This window comes from Periplaneta americana, chromosome 15 (assembly GCF_040183065.1).
Source record: "Periplaneta americana isolate PAMFEO1 chromosome 15, P.americana_PAMFEO1_priV1, whole genome shotgun sequence".
In the NCBI taxonomy this organism is placed as follows: Eukaryota; Metazoa; Arthropoda; class Insecta; order Blattodea; family Blattidae; genus Periplaneta; species Periplaneta americana.
The window spans coordinates 141020910-141038637 of NC_091131.1; the positions used below are offsets into that span (position 1 = coordinate 141020910).

Consider the following 17728-nt stretch of genomic DNA (forward strand, 5'->3'; position numbering starts at 1 on the left):
GCTGCCGATTTTAATATAGGGATGAGCAATCTGTTACACATATGATCTAGGGTGAAACTAGCATTATTTATAATATCAAAACATTTTGTATAAATACAATAAGCAAATGTTGCTTCATTGCGAATATTACACAGTGTAAGAAAACTGTAATAATGAATGTTAAATTCTTATGTAAGCAAGTTTAATTTATTTTCCAGGTGATATATTGGATTATAAATAAACAAAGCTGTAAGTTGTGATAAAATATGACAAATTTATTACAGGTAGCAGTACCTTTGACTGTGATTAGACAAAGTTCAATTCAGAGAACAGGTCCACGAAACATCTCACAAACATACAGTACCAATATGTACTGGTACCAGTATAGTACGAATTTCTACAAGTTTTATTAAAGTTTTTCCAGCACTTCAATCTTTTTTTAAACTTGAATTTGTTACACTTGGTTCATAGATCTCTATACATTTCTTGGTAATAAACGCACTGCGTCCAGCACGTCTGTTACAATCTTTATTATGTGGGAATTTTAAGATGTGAATTAGCGGTACAATAAATAATTTGAATACTGAATCACTGAGTTAAATTACTGAAATTAAGCTACCAATATTTGAAAAGATGTAACTTAAAATGTCAATAATTTGAAATTAAAATTGTTCATAACAATTAAGAACTTTGAATTAAAAAAAAAAAAACTGAAAACTTTAAAGTACCGGTACACTGTGTGCCATTTTCTGTGTATACTTACAGTACTAATATACAGGATAAGTCATAACTATGTTTGAAAAACGCGTGAGAGTGCTCCTGGATCAAAAATAAGAACAATTCGTTATATGAAAATTTGATGGAAAATGCTTATTTATTGGAAAAAATAGTAATAGTGGCTTTTGTTTTCATAAGTCTGTTCATATTATTGTATTGCTTTTGTTTTGATTTTGTACCATATTACTGTGTTTTTGTTTTGATTGGTCGCAGTGGTCCAGTGCCTTGGCCACCCAGATCACCCGACCTCACCTCATTAGAGTTTTACCTTTGGAGTCACTTGAAGGCTGTCGTCTATGCTACACCAGTGAATGATGCAGAAGAGCTATTGCAACGTGTTGAAAATGCATGCCGATTGATCCGTGATGACAACATGGTGTTTGAGCAAACTCGCCAGACATGTGTACGTCGTGCACAGGCATGTGTAAACAGCAGAGGGGGACACATTGAGCACCTTTTGTAAACGTTAAATGACACGTTTCCAAACATGTACTTGTGACACAACAATAAGGGAACAAAACATTTCTCCAATAAAAATAGCATTACTTAAAATAGTAAGTTGCCGTGAAATGGGGTGAATAGGAATGCTGTCCTATTCACCCCAATTTATGGCAACTTACTATCAATCAAGTACCGAATCCGGTATTTGTAATGTATTTTCTAACAGATCCATTAATGGAGGGGAAATTAACGAATGACTTTCAGTTATATTTACCACAGAATTGTTTAAGCTACAGCATTTGTTGTACTACCTCTTTGAGGCAGAAGTTTTGGAGACTTCAGTGACTGTTGCTGTGCTGGCGAACGATGAGTTTCAGCCTGCAAAGTAATAACAATAATAATAATAATAATAATAATAATAATAACACTGATAATAATAATAATAATACAGATAATACTAATAATAAGTAGTAGTACCAATAACAACAAAAGTAGCATTTACTGTATATAGCAGCCTTTTTCCAACCTTTCTCAACATGTGGCACACTAAAGTTGTAATTTAAAATCCCGTGGAACAATCTAAACCAGTTATTCCTAACTAGAGATTTATAATCATAAAAAAGTAAAATCACATTTTTAAGCTTGGTCTTTGTGGCGAAAAAGGTTGGGGTTTATCTTGGAATTCTCCATTTTCTCCATATTAGGTTTCTATATTAACGTAGTATCGAATTTTTTTTTAACTGAAGGTGGCTAGTGCGGAAAAGTTGCGACTTATGGCAAGAAGACTGCAGGAGAAAGAAAATTAAATTTAGTCAATATCTTATGTTCCGCATCAATATTGAAGATTCGAATTTATAATGCACACTTATAAAACTTATTATAACGACAGTCTGCATACCTATACAGCTAACCCCGTCAACCAGATCTTTTAAAAGTGAGCTAATAGAGTACAGAAGGGAAGCATCTGGCCCAGTATGTTCTTGCTGCCAATAGGGTTAAGTGAGACAAGAGAGGGATGCTGGCAGTCAGGGTAGTGTCTGCCCAGTAGTCGTATTTGGTAAGCTGCACTGTCCAGGTTTGTATCGCTGTTGTTCCTGTGAAATCGTGCATCACATCAGTGGTTTAGTGTAGATGTAATAGCTTTTATGCCCGCGTTGTCATGAGTGGAAAAAAAAAAATAATTCTGTACTCGCCGTGTTGATGAGAGTACTTTGTTCGCTACACCAGGACCGATAAGATAGTCACAACTTCCAATCTCGTATAAGGATGTGGTAACACATTTTCTTTGGATCAGAGAGTTAAAGACAAATAAACTAGGTGGAAAACACCCTTCAATAAAAGACATCGCTCATGAAACTGCTGTCAAACTTACCGAGGTTTAAACAGCAGCTTGTCTTCCTGCCATCAGCAAGCGTAGAGTAGTGCAAATGATAAAATTATCCAACCAAAAAGCCAGAAACTCAACACACTAGAACAATATGAAATATACAGACACACAAAAACACATCCCAACGAAATTCTCAGCACACAACTCAACTTCAAAACACACACACTCTTTGACTCTACACTATACCACAGGAACACACCCTCACAGGAAACAGAACAAGTGGTGCCAAGGCCAACAACGACCAGTTCTGAAGATGGCCCATAAATAGGTCGAAACATGTAAACGAGGTACGTTGAAATTTAACACAGGAAAGTCTTACCATACATATTCCGAAGTGATACAGTGTTAAAAGTTGTGTAATCAAGATGTATGGATAAAATTATACCATAGTAAATATCAGAATATTCTCAAATCATACAAACGAAGTGGATCAACCCCAAGGGCGCATGAGCAGGATTTTATTAATAAAACTCGAAATCTGTTTGATTTATGCACTTGTAAGTATTCGGACTCGGGAAGCCTCTGTGAATGTGGGTGAAGTAGGAAAGTTCCATCGATAGAACTATCCTTTTTAATAGAAATGAACAAAATATGATAATTGACAATATCAGCATTATGACGACCAAGACACTACTTCAGAGGAAAGAAAGAAAAGGGAAGAGGCTCATTCGCCAACGATCTGAAGAAATGAGACTTCGATTCCGAGGAAGAGAAAAACAGATGTCGGTTACAAGCTCTGAGTCTTCACCTTCGGCCACTCGGAACAGCAGTGAAGCAGTGCGGATTCTGACTTCAAATCGAAGACTTCTGCTGCTTAGGCTCGCTTGTCTCTACCAAAATTACCTTCAGGACAGGCGTGTTGAGGAGAAACGTGGCTTTAATTGCGAAAGCCGTAATACCTGGGGCAGAAGTTACAGATCTGTCATGTCACACTCAGGTCGTTGAGAGATGTGTAAAAGTTGTAACTGATGCAAGTAAATCGGTGTTTGGACAAGAAGCTACAGATCGATACACTCGAGCAAGACTGCGATCAAGAAAATAAATTCCATGCTTCGAAACGAAATCTGACTATGCAGTATGAAACTAACATTTTACACCGCAGTAAACTGCTAAGGGTGGGTGGAAGGAATGGAGCTGGAAGTGCAGTCAGTGTTGCCACGACCTACTCACGAAAATCAGGAGAAAATCATCGAAAAAAACAGGAGATTACAGTAGATTAATAAACATGAATTTCCTCTTTGTATTATATTATTAATTACAAAACCGTGTACTGTAAGAAAGATATGTTATATTACTATATAGCACATCCCTAACCAATGAAATGGAACAATTTTGCTAAATATAGGGCTAATTACTGTCATCTCTACTCAGCGCATGCTATTTTGTTTTTACGTAGCAATGTCTTATTGACAATGTTTCGCATTAAAATGTATGAATCAGGAGTTTTTCGTATATTCACAAACGATTTTCGATAGAACAAGATTTATTTTAAAGGTGATATTAAATACAGTACTGCATTAGCTGCAACTGTAACAGACAAAAAATTATCCCTTTTTTTGCTTTTGCATAACTACCCTTAAACTGTTCATCGTTTTCCCACTCTGATTTATAATATTCTGGGAGTATTTACTTTTCTTTCTTGCTGGGACACTTTCACTCATTTTAAAAGATCACTGTGCAAGATATGTAACACAATTACCTACACTTCACTCTCTCACTATTTCACGTGCATACAATCAGAAACAAATTTCACTACTGAATAAATTTCGGTTTTCTTCTGTTCCCTTGTTCCCCAAAACAATAATGAAATAACTTATATCACATGCTTATGTTACATGAAGATTATATACCTGAGTGTGTGTGTTTGGAGGAGGGTGTGCATCCTTTCGTGGTAAAGCTTCAAACATTCGTTCTCTAATATCATTTTGTAATTATGTTTAAACTATCGAGTGGATTGGAGAGGGACATAACTCTGAGCCAAGTGTATAAAACATGGTCTTTATCTGCAGTGTGCCTTGTGCTGATATAATCTGCCGCTGGACTCCAACCGAGAAGCGACACCTTGCTTCTTGTAAGCATCATTGTGGCGACGCTAACGAGTTAGGAGCAGGGAGACAAATGCAAACATTGTTTGACTTGTGTATAAGATGCAAAAATAAGACATGGTGGCATGGTTTGTGTACTAAACTAATGAATTGAAAATCCGGGTGTAGAACTAGGTGACTGCAACTTGTCAAAAAGACAGGAAAAATTCGGACTTTTGACAAAAAAAATCAGTAGAGCAGTAGATTCAATGGAAAAACAGGAAATCTCCTGCTAAATCAGTAGGTATGGCAACACTGAGTGCAGTCACCTCCTCATGGTGAGCGTTGGGTTATTTCTGAGTGTAAATTTAGAGATAAAAATGAAGAGCTGCAAAAAAAAAAAAAAAAAAAAAAACGAAAACACACAGAGCATTAGGCTCGCGAAACTTTAGAGCTGATGCGGAGACACAGGATATTGTCGAATTACTATTTTCTTTTTTTCTGCTGTCTTTCTGTCACAAGTTACAACTTTTCCGCACTAGCCACTTTCACTTTTCGAAAAAAAGAAAAATTCGATACACCCTATTCTACATCATTCCATCAACATTTCTCCATTCCGTCGTCATTCATAGAATTTCCCGAACGCCAGCTGGCGACGCATGGGGTGGGGGGGCTAGCCTAGGAACGAGTGGGATTGTCTGCTCAGAACCTGGACACGCAGCGAACCTTATTGTGGTCAACCAGTGTGTGTTTGGGAATGTGTTTAGCTTGAGGATCAGCACAATAGATCTAATAAGGTCGCTGTAGTGGATCGTAGTGCCCCTTCCCTCAAATTCAAATTCAATTCAAGGTTGGTACGATATTCTAAGTTTACTGAACTGGAAACCCTGGCAGTGCGTCAGTCATTCTCTTCTCTGCCAATCGCACACCTACACTACGTGTAGTCAATGTTTACTTGTGCCGTGTTCATTGAAAGTTAACTTTGTGGACTTTTTTTTTTTTTTTTTTTTTTTTTTTGCTACGACAACCTTTACCATTTTCATTTTCTCGCGGAACACCGGTTGTAAATGGCTTGTAGGCTTATGTAACAGGAAAGTATGTACTTATTAATTCACCATGAGTCTTAAGTGTAAGTGGTGAATTCTTTCAGAAACAAGAGAGTAATAGAGCAGTTAATTTTTACAGTCGTGCCAGTATTTGATATTATAATAAGTAAAATCTAAGCCACTTTTCGATGTGCCACAGATTCTTAAAAAAAAAAGCAAAGAGAAAGATGCTAATTGGAATAAAAAAAGATACAAAAAATTCGACAAATTTATACAGCAGTGATTCAGTACAAATACCTGCACTAACACCATGTGACAGTAACAATAACTCATCATGAACGAATGAAATGATAGTTTTAATTGAAGACCTGAGAATGATAAGTGGATAAAGACCAAGACAGTAGTTTTGAAATAATCGAGAAAAACCATTTTCTTCATTTTTTTTCAACATTCAATAAATTTTTTAATAGTCACTGAACAGTTTCGGACATCTTTTAACATTTTATACCATTAAAGTAAACATTAATTGAATCTCCAATGAACAATTAATAAAAAAAAAGGACAATGGAGTTATCCAGTTCTCACTCTCAATGAAAATTCTAATTTCTTTCAATACAAAATGACAAAAATGCGAAATTAAACACTAGCTACATGAATAACTCCACTTAAAATATGTTTTAACATTATAAGAGTAATCATTTTATGCCATTATAGTAAAAATAAAATAATTCCCTTTATATTATTTTCAACAAATATAAGAATAAACGTATCCAGTTCTCATACTCCAAGGAAGAATTCAAATTATTTCAAGACAAAATGTGTATGTAAATGTAAATACTATTTGCCAAAATAATAATGTCTGCAGTTGGTTAAAAGAATAGGAAACATATATTTATATGCTAGTATTTTGACTGTGTCCATATCTATGTCCTTTTTATTAATATCCACACCTACTCACGAATATTATACCATAATTTATACACTGAAGGAATGAACTTCTCAAGCTTCAAAATATCATGCATTTTTTTTTCTGATTTCTTGGTAAATGACGATTCGTACAGATTTCCAGCTAAATCCAAATTAATTTCAGCCACATGCACTCATTTCTTCATAGCAAAAAAAGTATCGGATACGAGCATGTTGCGTCTCAGACACTGCAATATTTTCACCTGAATATACAAAGATTTTACATATTCTAAACTCAAATAGTAGAAAAAGTTATAAATTATATTTTATTTAACGACGTTCGTAACTGCCGTGGTTATATCAGCATCGCCGATGTGTCTGAATTTTGTCCTGCAGGACTTCTTTTACATGCCAGTAAATCTAGTGACAAGAGCCTGTCGCATTTAAGCACACTTAAATGCCATAAACCTGGGCCGGGATCGAACCCGCAACCTCGGGCACAGAAGGTCAGCACTCTACTGACTGCGCCATCCAGGCCGACTCAGATAGTAGAAGTGCATAACATTATATCATACCTTGCCTTAGCATTGAACTCATACCTAACAAGTATGCTCTTGTACATTTAGTCTTTTAAGTCATTAAAACTGTCAAGAATACTCTTCTTTATATCTACAGGAAACTTTTGTGTACATTGCCACTTGCATTTGCAGCAGTCCTCAGAGTTACGTTTTGGAACTAATTTTCCACTGGTGGACATGCATGCTTGTCCACTGGTGGACATGCATGCTTGTCCACTATTGATGGTAAGTTTTCCTTTAATTTTCCATTTTCCATAGTTTTAGATCGCTTCTTGAACTTTACAAGATATTCCTGAACAACATTATCATTATCACTTGAGTCTGTCACAACATAATTTGAATCATCAACAAGGTCATCCGAAAAATCACGAAATTTCAGAGAAATTGCCATACATTAGACATGCCTGTTGTAGGTACATATCACGCTACTCTGCTGTCACATTGAGAGTGAGAACAGGATAAGTCTGGTCTTTGTCCACTTCTCCTTCTCAACAAAAGTAGAAATCTAGAAAATGATAACATTCAGAGCCATGTAGTTCTCTTTGTCAAAGTATTTGACAATCATTTCACGCCAGTAGATGGAGTAAGGGCTATACTGGGTGTTCATTTCAAAGTGTGTCATGACGTCACTGTTGTGAGTCAGCGATCTGAAACGAGTTTCAGCTTTTATGTCAGAGAAGTTGCTTATTAATCAAGGCGTTCAATCTGAACTTGAGAACGTGTACGGTATAACTTGAACGTCGTAGCAACAGATGGCGGTCTGTACGGTCTGTGTGCTACCATAATCTCTTTCGAACTGTGTTTTGCGCGGGCAAGTCGTACGCAGGGTATTTGTTATCATCGGTTGCATACGGCAACATTCCACAACACAAATCAAATGCTCAGTGTCCATGTGGTCCGTCGAAGTTAATGTCAACAAATATGTAAGTAAGGGTACGTACATGTTGGAGATAAAAGAAGCAGCGCTGCTATATCAGAGAGAAGTGAAGCATGCATTGTCATTGAGGTGTGCATATTGGAGTAACAATAAAAGCGAAGATACACGATAAAAGCGACGAAAAAGAAAAGTTTAATTTTCTTCGCTCTTGTCGTTCATATGATCTCTGATTAAGATAATATTAATCTGTATAATTACCGGTAGTTATCAATATATCCGAATATTAATCGATGTATTATTATTTCGGCATATTAAATTAATTATTGTAGATATTGGCAAATTGATCAGTCGTGTATTTATTCGTCATATGTTATGTGATCACAAGAACCAATCACAACACAACGAATTTATACTATATTTGAGATGAGAAACGGATTTAATTTTGTACGTATTTAAGTTATATTAACCTTGAACTTAGCAGCTGGTATTTCCTATAATCTTCTTTCATTAAGTGGATGCATAGAATATTTTCTATTGATAAATCAAAATGTTCGCTTCCCGCGTCCTCGTTGCTCCGATATGAACACTTGATTCTTTGATAATACCAAAGAGCCGCTATGTAGTTTCTTTTATCGTTTATAATTGCTCCAACGTGTATGTACCCTAATCGTCTTAACTCTCTCCCCGTATCCCGACAGTAAGAAAAAACCCACCTCAGTACATGTTTCCAAACAGTTCACATTCCTGCCACTACCGGCGTTACCGCACATATTCTTCAGAATGAACGCCGTACTTGCTAGGTAACTTCTCTGACACATAGGTTATACACCTCTGCGGAAGTGTAGGAAGATTGAATTCTCTAGGCTCATCGACTAGCCAGATGACGGCATACAGCGAGCCATGACACACTTTGAACTGAACACCCAGTAGTTGCGTTTTGCATTAAAATCTCAATTTCATAAAAAATGGTCTTTATCCACTTTTCATTCTCAGGTCTTCAATTTCAATGTCATTTAGATCAGTTTGATTTATCAGCAATTTATTTTAAATGTAATTCTGCACAACTTCAATTCTGCACCAACAACTGGAAGTATGCGGAAGACAAACTGATATAGACAATAGCGAGTAATTGGCTTATTCATGCAATATAATGTTCATGCAAAAACTTGTATCACAAATTTACCTTCAGTAATTCTTCTTCTTCAGAAGAAGAAGAAGACTGATCGAATAATGTGGAAAGGGCTCGAGGAGATATGTAAGGTGGCCGAAGAACTGATCCTTGACCATGTTGGTACAAGTCACTATCAGATGAGCTTGTAGAAGAGAATGCAGACCCATTATTTAGAATGCATTTCAACTTTGAAAGCGTTTTCGAAGTCTCTTTTGCCGATTCCTGAAAGCAGTTAGTATCAGATGATGTAAACAACAATAATAATAATAATAATAATAAATAATAATAATAAATTATAAGGGTTGTTTCCGATCTCTGATAACGAATTTGAATGACATGTGCGTCAGGAGTCACACGACAGCTGAACTGTGGCGCAAGATGACAGACCAGTAGTGAGTTATATCATAGAGTGCACGGCAACTCACAGCAGAAATTTTGGAAGTGGTACATTACGACCCTTTCCAATTCCAAGTACAGTTAAGTGAAAATAAAAGAAGCCTGCAATCAGTGGCGGCTCGTGATAAAATATTATGTGTGTTCACAATTTTGTGTTCCAAAATCGAAGAGAATTTTAAATTGTACGTTTAGCCTAATATAAAATGTCATGATTCCAATGTTTGACTATCGAAAAAACCGTATATAAATTCAAAAGAACATATAATAATAATAATAATAATAATAATAATTATTATTATTATTATAATTATAATTATAATGATGATGATGATGAAACCCAGTCTTTTTATTTCCAATTTTTTCTGGTAAGCCAGTTTACCCAGTTCATTACTGCTCCAAATTACTTGAACAGAGTTCATTGTTTACGTTTGTTAAAAATGAATACTGTACATACCACAATGCTGTTATTTATAAAAGCGTGTGTTCAGTAATATATTTTGGTTCACAACACACTGATACACTATAGCCTATACCAGTACTGTAATCCCATTTACATAGATTGATTACTATAAATACATGCCAGTAAATATTATTCGTAAATATTATTCTTAAATATTATACACTACCATACAGGTACTTAAATTCATACCACCAGTACATTCAGTCAACACGTGTTTGAAAGCTAAACTATGCTATTATGCTCACACTGAAGTATAGTAATTCACAAACTACACTCTCGCAGCAGCACTGTACACACATCCACATAAAGTAAACGTTCCGACAGTGACATGCTGACACCAACCGGCTAGAATACATACTATTAAATTTCTTCCTCGAGATATAGCACGTGAACAACAGCATCTATGCACCTAACATCTGTAGGATAGATTCACTGTTCACTTAACAATTTGTGCTCTTGACGAGTCATAAGCGAGCGAAAGACAATTTTCTCCTGCGCATGCGTGAAATTCCTGTAACCTTCTTGGAAAGAGCACGGCTTGTACGTGAACGGATGTTGCCAAGTTTACATAAGAAGTTTATTCAAACTGCAGGAAGTTTAAAATACTCGATTCTGATATTATACATTCCCACTATTTCAATACAGTATTAAGTAATAAAACTAGTCGTGCATTAATGGAAACAAGGTGTTCACGTGCTCTTGTGCTCTTATTGGCGCACCGCCACTGCCTGCAATAAACGAGGTTTCGTTATTTCCAAGAAAGGCATCGTGTCCTTAATAAGATTGGTAAAGCTCGAATGCAATTTTATTAATTTGTATCATCTCTTGGGGTGCGGTGACTTGTGACAGGGGGTGGATTTGCTTGCTTTTTCCACTCTGGAATTAATCCCACCCGAGCTTTGCCAGTCTTATTTGGTACACACAAGATGCCTTTCTTGGAAATAACGGAATCACGTTTTTTATAGGCTCATATGATTTTCACGTAACTGTATGTATCGGAAAGAGTTGTTATGTACCCCTCTCAAAAAAAAACTTGATTTTCTTGGGCATTGCTACTGTGATACACTGTGCACTCTAATTATATTATCAAATCACTCACTACCGGTACTGGTCTGTCATCTCTCGTCACAATTCAGGTGTCAGTGTGATTCCTGATGCACATGTCATTCAAATTCGTTATCAGAGATCGGAAACAACCCTGTATGATCCCAGCTCATGCCACTGTTGGAATCTTTACACAGAACACATGTTTGTGAGGAAAGAACAGAGAGTCAATGAAGATGCTCTGCTAGAAGATCGTAGACTGTTCCTATGCGGAATGCTGCTACAGATTCCTTCCTTGTTTGGTTGGCAATAGTGTCTTTGCTTCGGTTAATAAGATCTTGATGCACCTCTTTAAATTTTCTATTGATAAGCAGCTTCACATTGTGGAATGCTTGGGGCTGCTTAGGTGTAGCTATTATCTGAACACCCTTTTTGCTAGTTGATCAGCTAATTCACTCCCCTCAATTCCACAGTGTGGGGGGATCCCCTGAAGTGTAGGCCTATATTCTTTTTATACTTTGCAACTCTGCTATTAAGGATGATGATGATGATGATGATAAAAAATAATGATGACAATAACAATAAAAATGATATTAATGTAACAACATTAACATATTATCAACAATAATAATCTTGATAATCCATGTTGAATCTTTCGTACACTACTATTAACACTTTAATATAAATAATTGATTAAATGGCGATCTTACTCGTTTTAATTATATAAGCATGTGTGGCTTACAGCTGTTTCGGTGCTACTTGACACCATCCTCACAGCCTACTATTATAGATCACTGTGCTATCTCAACTTCGCTGCCTGTTGTGTCAAATAGTGTGTGTGTTCTGAAATTGATCTGTGTGTTAAGAATTTGATTAGGGTGTGTTTTAGTGTGTCTATATATTTCATATTGCCACACATGCTTACATAATTAACACGAGTAAGATCGCCATTTAATCTATTATTAATAATAATCTTATTTTCGACGTTTCAGAAGATTATATATCAACAATAATAATCTTATTTTCGACGTTTCAGAAGATTATGGCATTTATTCAGACAAAAAAAAAAAACTTTCGTAGCCTATTACATAATCACTCTAGAGTCTAGAGGGAACAATGCACAATTATGGATTCAAGGAAAACGAAAAATTGACCCCACCTCATCAAGAACTTTTTTTAATGCTGTCTTTCGATATAATAATTATATTAAAATGGAATTAAGCGTGCATTTTTCCTGTACAGTTACATAGTAAATGTGTCATTTCTATACGTATATCTATCACCACCATATCGTTCATACAGTAAACGTCAATTCTAATTAAATCCTATGCTCTTTCATCAGCGTAATTTTTTTTTGTACCGGTAGTAGGAGTTCTTGCATGATGATTGAGGTGAATGCAGGAAAGGCGTGAGTGAAGCTTACGCCTTTTTTGCCTAAAAGAGGTAAAATTAATCCTTACAACAAGGATTATTTCAAACCAATATCGCGAAAAATGAGTGCAAGATACAGTTGACAACACTACAGACTAAACACTGCATTGACAATAATACACGATTAGCCTATCTCGCCATTGTGACGTTGGTCTTTTTCTTTTTTATATATCACTAACTACTATTGCCCAATGCATCTCTTAAGTATTGTTTTCATTGTAAGAAAGTAGATGCTACTCCCATGCTATTAGAACAAAATGGAGATAATGGAGCAATAGTTAAATGAATATATTGTGGGATATCTAAATACGTTCAGATCACCTGTCCAATTTCTTAATCATAATAAATTTTAGCAAGACTAAGCTTCAGCTGTTCTGGAATAATTCATTACGATTTTAGAAAATAATCTACGATGACTTGCTTTATTCAGTTTCTTGACTCATTTACAAACATATTCTTAATGATGTTAAATCTAGCATCACCTTGTTGACAAACTAATGAAAGCATAATTAATGAGAATGTTAATTATCTGTCTCGAGTATTATGGAAATAATGCTAAAGAATTATTGAAAGTATTAAAAATGAAGAAATATTTCCAAGTGTTTTACATTCCCTATAATGTTAATTATAAAATAAGTTACTCCTGATTCATTTTTAAGAAATGATTTAATATTACCAACCTAACAAGTAACTGCAATGTTAAAAAAAAAAATTCATTTCTGAAGAATTCAAAATCCAGACTTAGGTACGGCACCTAGTGAAAGTTTGAGGTTTCAACGACTCTGAAGCTACAAATTGTTATTAAATTGGATGTTTCCATCGTATATTTCAGACAGCTATCACACAAAAAAGCTGTTTAATCTCTTCTTTGAAAACTATGTTGTTCGTTACAAATAGAAATGTATACATGTATAAGAACTCTCCATCTTTTATATTCTTTTTGTGATAAGTGGAGATATTACAGGTATGTACTAACCTTCAGTTCAGCCTTTTGCTTATGTAACATATATTTCATTTCGCGTTCACCCTTTTCTACCTCCGCTAGAAACTTCTTGTATTTTTGTGTTAATACTTTGGTATCCAACTGCTGCTGATTTATTTGCATATTTATTTCTGCAAGCTGAAATAGCAAACAAGGTACAAGTGTAATGTGAAGTTTTTGGAGTTTTACTCTGTATGATACATTATGGAACTCAACGTTTCAGAGCTAGGGTGTATTTCTGGCACAAATTTCAGGGGACGCAATGAAATTGGGAGCTGTCTTACGTATGTTTGGTACCTAGTCCTAGAGACTAGCTCTTGGAATTTGACTAACAGACAGAGTAAAATTGGCAAAATTCATTCATTTTATTATGAGAGTTGTAACAGATTTTAAAATTTGTTTGTCTGCATTTCCGAAGAAATAATCTGTTATTCTTTGTTCGACTTTATCTTTCATCAAAGTCACGAGTTTAAATGTTTTTATGAACGGATGTGAAACAAAATAAATTATTTTAGTAAAAATGAAAATATAAGCTGTATGGTAAAATCTGGAGAAAAAACAAAACTTAGGGACCTGACAACTCTGAAGGAAAGTAGTATAAACTTTACCATTTATAGTATCCTGCAGTTAGCGTTTATATCATCAATACGAGTTTGATCCAATGATGTAATTAAAAACAAAGACAACTTAAATAATCTCGAAATTCGTATGAACGAACCAACGATGTCTACCCTTAACAATGGAAATAACAATATCGTTTAGACATGTTTGGACTGTTTCCTACTATGGAATAAAATTAAGAGTGTCATGTCCCTTTTATAGAACATGCATTAGTGTTCGATCATGTGTGTACAAAAATGTGAAAGTGAATGTGCTGGCATTGAATGAAGAGTATTAGTTTGCTATGAACGACAAATTAATAAGAGCAGTACACTTCCTGCCTGGGATCTGCAAGCACGAGTGACGTCATGCGATGGGTAGAAGCAGTACTATAGGTATATGCTCGAGCATGCGTACTCTCTGTTTTACATACGAAGCTAACAGCCGCAATGCTTTCAGATTCCAGGCGACTAGAGTTGACAGCAATTTGGAAGACGGTCGTCTGCTAGCGTTTGCATTGAGAGAGACGGACAGCGAGAGCAAGGCAGTGTACAACATTGCCACATTGTACTTCACGTGCACGTGTAATAAAATAGTGCAGGAAAGAATTTAAATTATCGAAAGACAATAATGACCTTAGCCATTGATTACTGTAAGCATGACACCAAAAAAATCCTCTTTCACTAACAATATTCTTTGCACAATTCTCAATTCCACACCACACGATTCTGCAGTCGTTTGTTGCACGTTGGCAACATTGCAGCCATCATCATTATGGCAGGCAGTGTTCTGCTCGTCAAAGTTTTTAAAATAATTATACACTTTAAACACTATTTCCCGCACCTGTCTTTGCAATACTTGTCTTTTTACAGTTTCTTCTTCCATTTTATCTTACACACACTCAGTAAATGTTAGTTTTAATGATTCAATGTACTGAAACACTCACACGTGAACAAACGAACTTGGAAAGTACTTGTTAGATTGATTCCGATAGGTTATACTGTACAAGCTTGTGACGTCACATACCAGAAATACTATGGCTCACATAGCAGCCGACCGCCTTCCAAAATGCCGTCGACTAGTGTGCAAATCTTGTAATATGAAGCATTTAGAAGAAGTTATAAATAGCGATATATTACTTATTTGTGCGTGTATCTGTGTTCAAGAAGCCTTACTTGCAGTTTTCAATCCATTCTTTACAAATCATTCCACATTTTTCTTTGTGTACACAGAGAGAAGCCTTACCTTTTGTTCCGTAGCTTTTATATCCTCGTTCTGTTCTTTGATGGTCTGCTGCAGCTCCTGAATGCGTGAATCCATTCTGCTCAGTTTCAATTCCAGATTAATCCTCTAGAAACACATATCTCAATCACCAGCTGCACTTAACGTACCTACAGTCTCGCTATCATAATTTATAAGAATTAAGAATAAAGCGTTGTTTAATGCTATTCCATTTATGTCTACTAAAAACAAGATCTGAACGAATGTCACAATCATTCTATCTGCAGGGTTGGGCAAAATACTGACGTCCAAGTATTTCAAATACAAATACAAAATACTTCAAAGAATAGCATTTGAATTACAAATACAAAATAACTTATATTATATTAACATTAGAAGTATTTTTATCTCGAAGTTTTATAAACACTGTAACTGAAAATCAAGATTTCAGGTATAACTCCCTGTAAAGTTGATTTGAATAATTTCGAGGGAAATTAACAGAATTCGTTAACAGAAAACCACAATTTAAGTCACACGGAGTTAGTGTGCACTCGAAGTTGGTTGCTTGACGGTTGTCAGCCCACTTTGAGGTCTGTGGATATAGAGGGAAAAATTGGATCAGTGTTGGTTAGAGTTCCCGGGTAGCTCAGTGGTAGAGCGTTGGTACGTTAAACCAAAGGTCCCGGGTTCGATACCCGGCTCCGGAACAATTTTTCCCTCGAAATTATTCAAATCAACTTTACAGGGAGTTATACCTGAAATCTTGATTTGCATAATACTCGTCACTGTTCGTTAACAGAAAACCACAATTTAAGTCACACGGAGTTAGTGTGCACTCGAAGTTGGTTGCTTGACGGTTGTCAGCCCACTTTGAGGTCTGTGGATATAGAGGGAAAAATTGGATCGGTGTCGGTTAGAGTTCCCGAGTAGCTCAGTGGTAGAGCGTTGGTACGTTAAACCAAAGGTCCCGGGTTCGATACCCGGCTCCGAAACAATTTTTCCCTCGGAATTATTCAAATCAACTTTACAGGGAGTTATACCTGAAATCTTGATTTGCATAATACACGTCACTGTTCGTTAACAGAAAACCACAATTTAAGTCACACGGAGTTAGTGTGCACTCGAAGTTGGTTGCTTGACGGTTGTCAGCCCACTTTGAGGTCTGTGGATATAGAGGGAAAAATTGGATCGGTGTCTGTTAGAGTTCCCGAGTAGCTCAGTGGTAGAGTGTTGGTACGTTAAACCAAAGGTCCTGGGTTCGATACCCGGCTTCGGAACAATTTTTCCCTCGAAATTATTCACTGTAACTGAACATTCTTCCTTTTCCCAGTCAGCAATCAAATTATGCTACATATGAATAATTACTGCCCCCTTTAAAAAAAAAACCAGTTTCTCAAAACCTTCATCAGTTAAGGATCCCCTTGCTGGTGAATGAATAAATCCTGCAAAATAGAACAGTCTTTCTACAGAGGAACACAAACTTGTATTATACGGTACTTTATAAAAGCAAGAGTGCACAGAGTTGTCCCTTTGCCATTGAAGAATTGTGTGAGCTCATACTCCGTAGTAGAAAAGTTCTTTTCTTTTTTATTTTCAAAGTCTGTTGTACTTGAGTTGAAAACATAAAAATTGTTTTCATCATCTGAACTGACCAAAAGTGTAGCAAAGAACTGCTCAGCTGATTTCACACACATATTCTGTATCCTCTTCTTATCATTTGGTGAGGCACTGTCAGGTAGCCATCTCATCTTAAATGATGGGTGGAAGCAAGCTGCCAAAATAGCTCAATTTGCTTCTGGGGTCAGATCAAACATCACTTTAAATCTTGATGAAAGCGAACTTTAGGATTGGAGTTACTTTGGATAGAAGAACAGAATATGTAATCTGTTTTTGAGGAAAATTAATGTGGAGGAAAGTTGGCCATAATAGCACGTCTTCTCATTTTGCATTAAATCAAGGGCTATGGCAATGGGTTTCAGAACTGCACAATATCCTTCAAGGTACTGAAACTCAACATCTTTGAAGGTTGGCAATCCCGGTTTTTCACATACCAGTATACTGCTGAATTGCAATATTTGAGAGATTGAGTCAAGGAGAATTCCATCGAGTTGGGCAAGGAAACTTTAATGAATATTTCAAGACAGCTGATATAATTTCTGAGGATTTGGGTATCCTAACGCATTTCATAATGCTGAACATTTCGCAATTGGATGATGGATCCTTGATGCTGTTAGAGATCTCTTTAGGGCATTAAGGAAATCAGTTGTAGCAAGAAAACTAAGTGTATGGCTAGCACATCTGAAATGGGTACGCAAATAAGACTAAAGTTCATTCTTAAAATCCAAATCCAAAACTTAAAGGACAAGAAGAAAAAGAAAGTATTTTGAGTATTTTAAATACAAAATACA

General features: G+C 35.9%; 1 protein-coding gene across 1 annotated transcript in view; it reads right to left on the bottom strand.

Moving 5' to 3' along the window:
* Positions 1–248: 248 nt before the first annotated feature.
* LOC138715595 (kinesin-like protein KIF23) overlaps positions 249–17728 on the bottom strand; it is a 42428-nt gene continuing 24948 nt past the window's right edge. The window contains exons 5-8 of the mRNA XM_069848669.1: positions 15345–15449; positions 13494–13637; positions 9199–9408; positions 249–1575 (exon numbers count right to left, since the gene is read on the bottom strand). Coding sequence (XP_069704770.1) covers positions 1483–1575; positions 9199–9408; positions 13494–13637; positions 15345–15449 — 552 coding nt within the window. The 3' untranslated portion in view covers positions 249–1482. The remainder of the gene's footprint in view (positions 1576–9198; positions 9409–13493; positions 13638–15344; positions 15450–17728) is intronic.